General features: G+C 33.4%; 1 protein-coding gene across 1 annotated transcript in view; it reads left to right on the top strand.

Moving 5' to 3' along the window:
- Window positions 1-4842, top strand: part of LOC106877957 (myeloperoxidase) — a 14545-nt gene that overhangs the window by 1832 nt on the left and 7871 nt on the right. The window contains exons 4-5 of the mRNA XM_014927035.2: window positions 2321-2762; window positions 3430-3615. Coding sequence (XP_014782521.2) covers window positions 2374-2762; window positions 3430-3615 — 575 coding nt within the window. The 5' untranslated portion in view covers window positions 2321-2373. The remainder of the gene's footprint in view (window positions 1-2320; window positions 2763-3429; window positions 3616-4842) is intronic.

The raw sequence follows: 4842 nt of genomic DNA, 5'->3' as shown, positions 1-4842 counted from the left end.
ATATATATATCACTGTGATCGTTATGTATCAGATTAATGAAAGACGGAAGATGGAAGATACAAGAATTTTTATTAATCACTGCAATTATTTCGACACATCTAGTATCAATCCCTCACGGGTAGAATACTTAACAACTAGTTCAGGAGCATCCAACGGTGAAGATGTATCTCTTCGGGTAATAAAGATACAACGCGTTAAAAAAATCAGTTCCGCAATGTATCGCCTCAGTTCTCGTAATGAAAAGCAACGAATTAAAAGATATAGCTTCATTTCATGAATGTAGAAGATCAATATAACAGATTCTTTTCTGCATCTGTTATTTTATTATTGATCTTCTACATTCATGAAATAAAGCTATATCCTTTAATTTGCTGCTTTTCCTCACAGGAACTGAGGAGATACATTGTGGAACTTTTTCTGGTTTTAACGAGTTGTAATTGTTTATCATACGAAAGACATATCTGTACCGTTGGATGCTCCTTAACTAGTTGTTAAGTATTCCACCCGTGAGGGATCGATGCTATATGTGTCTAAATAACTGTAGTGATTAATATAAATTCTCGTATCTTACATCTTCCGTCTCTCATTAATCCGCGCGCGCGCGCAGTGAGACAGAAATTTTCTACGTTGTAGCGTTGTCAACTTAGCAGTGTCAACTTTAAGGTTTTAGCCTGTGAAATTTATAGTTTAACGTCTGTGAACCCGTTGAAACTCCGACTTTATCCATAATGTGTCAGACTGATTCTGTCTCATAATTACATTAAGGCCATATATATCTTTGGAATACTCAGCCAAATTACACTATAATTAGATCCCGTTATTAAAAAGTCCTAGTCATGTCACCCTGGGTTGTACTGATTCTACTTATGATCTATGTTGTGAGTACATGTGTCCTGTGGTATACTCAACCAGTTATATGTTAATATAATGTGTAGCCATAAGACTACAAGCTGACAGAATCATTAGCACACTGGGCAAAATGCTTTACATTCTGAGTTCAAATTCCACCTAGGTTGACTTTGCCATTCATCCTTTGAGGGTTGATAAAATAAGTACCAGTTGAATGTGTAACCAGTTCAGTTGATTATACAACTGGAAAGATCATCCTTGAAACAGATGAAGATCCATTTCCTTTAGTTTTTGTTTACTTATACATATCAGCAAATGAGCCAATGAGGTAATCTTTGTGTGGTTGTTCAATTTTGCTAGAAATAACAGCCAGCCAAATCTCTCTCACGCTATGCTCTAACATTTTAAAAATGAAGGACACATTAAATAATGTTGTCCTATATCTAAAATAAAAATACCGAATGATTCATTCTGGCCTGACCTGGGTTTAAACTGACAGGCATTCGTTGCAACCATTGCGAGTGTACCACCAGTACAGATTCCCACGAACCACTTTCTTACTAATGTTGTGCTTTGATTTACTGCACCTCGTTTCTTTGGGAATAACACCCTTTTCATGCAAATAATTTACTGCATCTATTTCTGTTTTCAAAATTATAAATGGTAAACAAAGATTTACCCTATTTATATAAAGCAGAGATGGAGAAAAAAGGTATGTAGAGAAAAAAGTGAAGCTAGAGAAGAAAATAGGAGATAGAGAGGGAGAGGCTATGTATGTAAAAAGAAGAGAAAATCATGGATATATAAGAGGAAGCGGAAAGGGGAGAATCAAGTAAATTAGTAAATAGATGAATAAATAGATGATTAAGCAGACAATAAGTCTAAATAGCAAAGAATAGAAGGACGGGATGAGGAGGACGAATGCTTCTCTCAAGTGAGGTGATACAATAATTTATTCACTTGTAGGAATAGGTATGTTCATTTATTCAGGAGTATTAACAACGTTTTCAATTTTACTTTCTTTACTATTTTCAGAGAGATCTTTTTAAATTTATACTGTACATCTTTTATAAGAGAGAGACGGCAAAAGCCAACACAAATCAGATTCAACTCTGATTTATTGTCGATTTTATTCACTTAAATCGATAGAATTCTCTTGTTAAAGTCTTAAACACTATTGCTATATTATAAATCAATGAAAAAAAAAAGATCATTAATAATTCTGAAAGATTAATGAGTAGTAATGATCCATGTTTGAATTAGATAGATCCTTCTCATGTAATAAGAAAAGCAGAAATGAGATCAAATTTTGTCGAATGTTGCCTTATGTATTTCAGTCGTTTACTACTTAATAAATAATTGTGATTGATATGATAAATTTGACCCTGTTGGTTTTATTGAAACATCTCCTTTCACTAAGAAATTTTAATTTTGTTTAATAAATACAAAAATGTTTTCTATATTTTATAGCTGCAGATCCTATCAATAAGAACCCTTTAGTATTCGCATTAAGTCGTGTTCTTATGGATGAACACAATAGGCTGGTCAATAAAATGACTCAATTTGGTGTACCAAACCCTTCAGGTGAAGCAAGGAAGTTACTGATTGGAATATTCCAGCATATTACGTACAATGAATATTTACCGATGTTGCTCGGTGCCAACACTCCAGTTAGATCTTTGCCTACAGGTACTCGTACTCCCAACAGTACCCTTCCTATGGTTTTTCATTCTTTCACCCTTGCCTATACATTAGCAATGGCTTCGATGATGAGAGAAACTGTAACTATCGTTCCAACTTCAAATGTTAATCTGAAAAGTATCATAAACGACGCAACACAAATAGACACTGACGTCAAACTCGCAAGCATCACTAAAGGAATGCTGATTGACTGCAGTTTAAAACTCGGAAAGTAAGTCAATATTCCGTTCAACACTCTTCTTTCTAAATTCAAATTTTCTCAGAGCAGACACTTTTTTAATAGCACTGGTATTTGTAAAATAAATCCTTTCTACTATAGGCTCAAGACCTGAAATTTAGTCGATTACATTGACCCCAGTGTGTAACTTGTCTTAATTTATTGACCCCGAAGGGATGAAAGGCAAAGTCGACTCCGGCGGCATTTGAACTGAGAACGTGACGAATAAGCATTTTGCCCGGCGTACTAATAACTCTGCCAGTTCGCTGCCTTCGTAGTTGTAAACTAAATACTAATATGTACGTGCCTATATATATAGGCAGGTATATATGTGTGTATATGTGTTTGTGTGCATGTGTGAATTAGAAGTTACTGATTAATCATATTATTGTAACAAAATTACTTTTTAACAGTATGGTTAGATCAGTGAACAAAATATTGTCCTTTTTCGTTCTTTTAAAGTAGATTTTACTTGTCATTGTTCGGATGGTGTTAAATATGAAAAAGTACATCACTGGTATTTATTTTATTGTTTTATCCCTTCCCAGAATGTCTAGTATCTTACCAATCTTAGAAATTATAATGTGTATATATTTTACTTCCTATAACATTATTACTTCGTTTTTTTTTTTTTCTGATATTTTAAATTTTCTTTTTTCAGACAAATACCTTGTGATTTTCGAAACGATTGTGCATATTCTGATATAGTGGCGATCGCAAGTCAAGATACGCAGTTTTGGGGAATACCAACATACTACATTTGGCTGTATATCTCAAATTCATTACCAGCTGAAAATTTGCCCTTACAGGATACTGCACATAAAACCAAGTTGCTCGATTTATATGGGTTAGTGGATATTGAAGTGTTTTCATATTTGCTTCTTAACTGGTTGTATACTATTCAGAATATTGGCGAGTCACTTGAAACTTCACAGTTACAATATTTTCTTTATATTCATTGGTAAAAAATCTCTTTTAATCTACTCTGTGTTTCAGCTATAATTAGGAAAGCCTAAGAATGGAATTGACAAGATTTGTTAGCCAGGGATGTTGTATCGTAAGCTCATCAGCAATGAATTTGAAGCAAACCGATTTGGCGTGAATATTCATTAATCTGTCATCGGTACAAATATTTGTTCATGCCAAATATACATAACCATTATTCAGTCAGTCAACAGCACTGAAATTAGTTACTAGCACTAAAATTAGGAGTCCGATGATTCACACTAACTACATTTTTTTTTAATGAAACACTAAGTTTTCACTAATATATACATGGTGTTTCAAAAGTCTATGTCACATTCTAAGAATTCTTATGTCATGAAATTCAAATGGTAACATGATTGAATTGGTACCATTTAAAAGTTTAAAATATGTAACGTTTCCTTCTGTTAATCTAATTTTAACTGATTTTAATTTTGTTTGTGTCCCTTTTCAGATCTTGTAATGTGATTCACAAAGCAAGAGAAGTCATTTTGCATCCTAGAAACACCCCTCTTCCTTAAAGTTTACATGCCAATTCAAAATGGAACGTCTGTCTGGTACCTGCTTGGTAAACGTTGTACGAGATTTTCGTTGAACACATGTCCATGATTCAGTTTTAGTGTATTCTAGGACGCAAAATGACTTCTTTTGTTTTGTGATGACATTGCTGGACCTGAAAAAAGACAGATAAAACAAAATTAGATAAAATGAAATGAAATTAATTAAATTAAAATCAAATTAACAGAACTTGACACACTTAGCTTTTTAAATGGTACGACTAAATAGCATGCAATATAAATTCTTTCAGTGAGAGTAGACCACAATCACTTTGTGGCAAATGGATGAAACATCAAATGAAAAGGAGAGATAATTTCAAGAATCAAGACCTCTCCAAAAGTAGTATGTCGTTAAAGAAAATACAGTGACAGTTTGATTGTTTCGAGATAAGGGGAGAGCCTGTAATTTTTTTGTCATAAACATTCTTCTTCTTCTTCTTCTTCTTCTTCTTCTTCTTCTTCTTCTTCTTCTTCTTCTTCTTCTTCTTCTTCTTCTTCTTCTTCTTCTTCTTCTTCTTCTTCTTCTTCTTCTT

This window comes from Octopus bimaculoides, chromosome 20 (assembly GCF_001194135.2).
Source record: "Octopus bimaculoides isolate UCB-OBI-ISO-001 chromosome 20, ASM119413v2, whole genome shotgun sequence".
NCBI lineage: Eukaryota > Metazoa > Mollusca > Cephalopoda > Octopoda > Octopodidae > Octopus > Octopus bimaculoides.
Note: the sequence above shows the minus strand (reverse complement) of the source record. Positions and strands in the feature narration are given on the sequence as shown.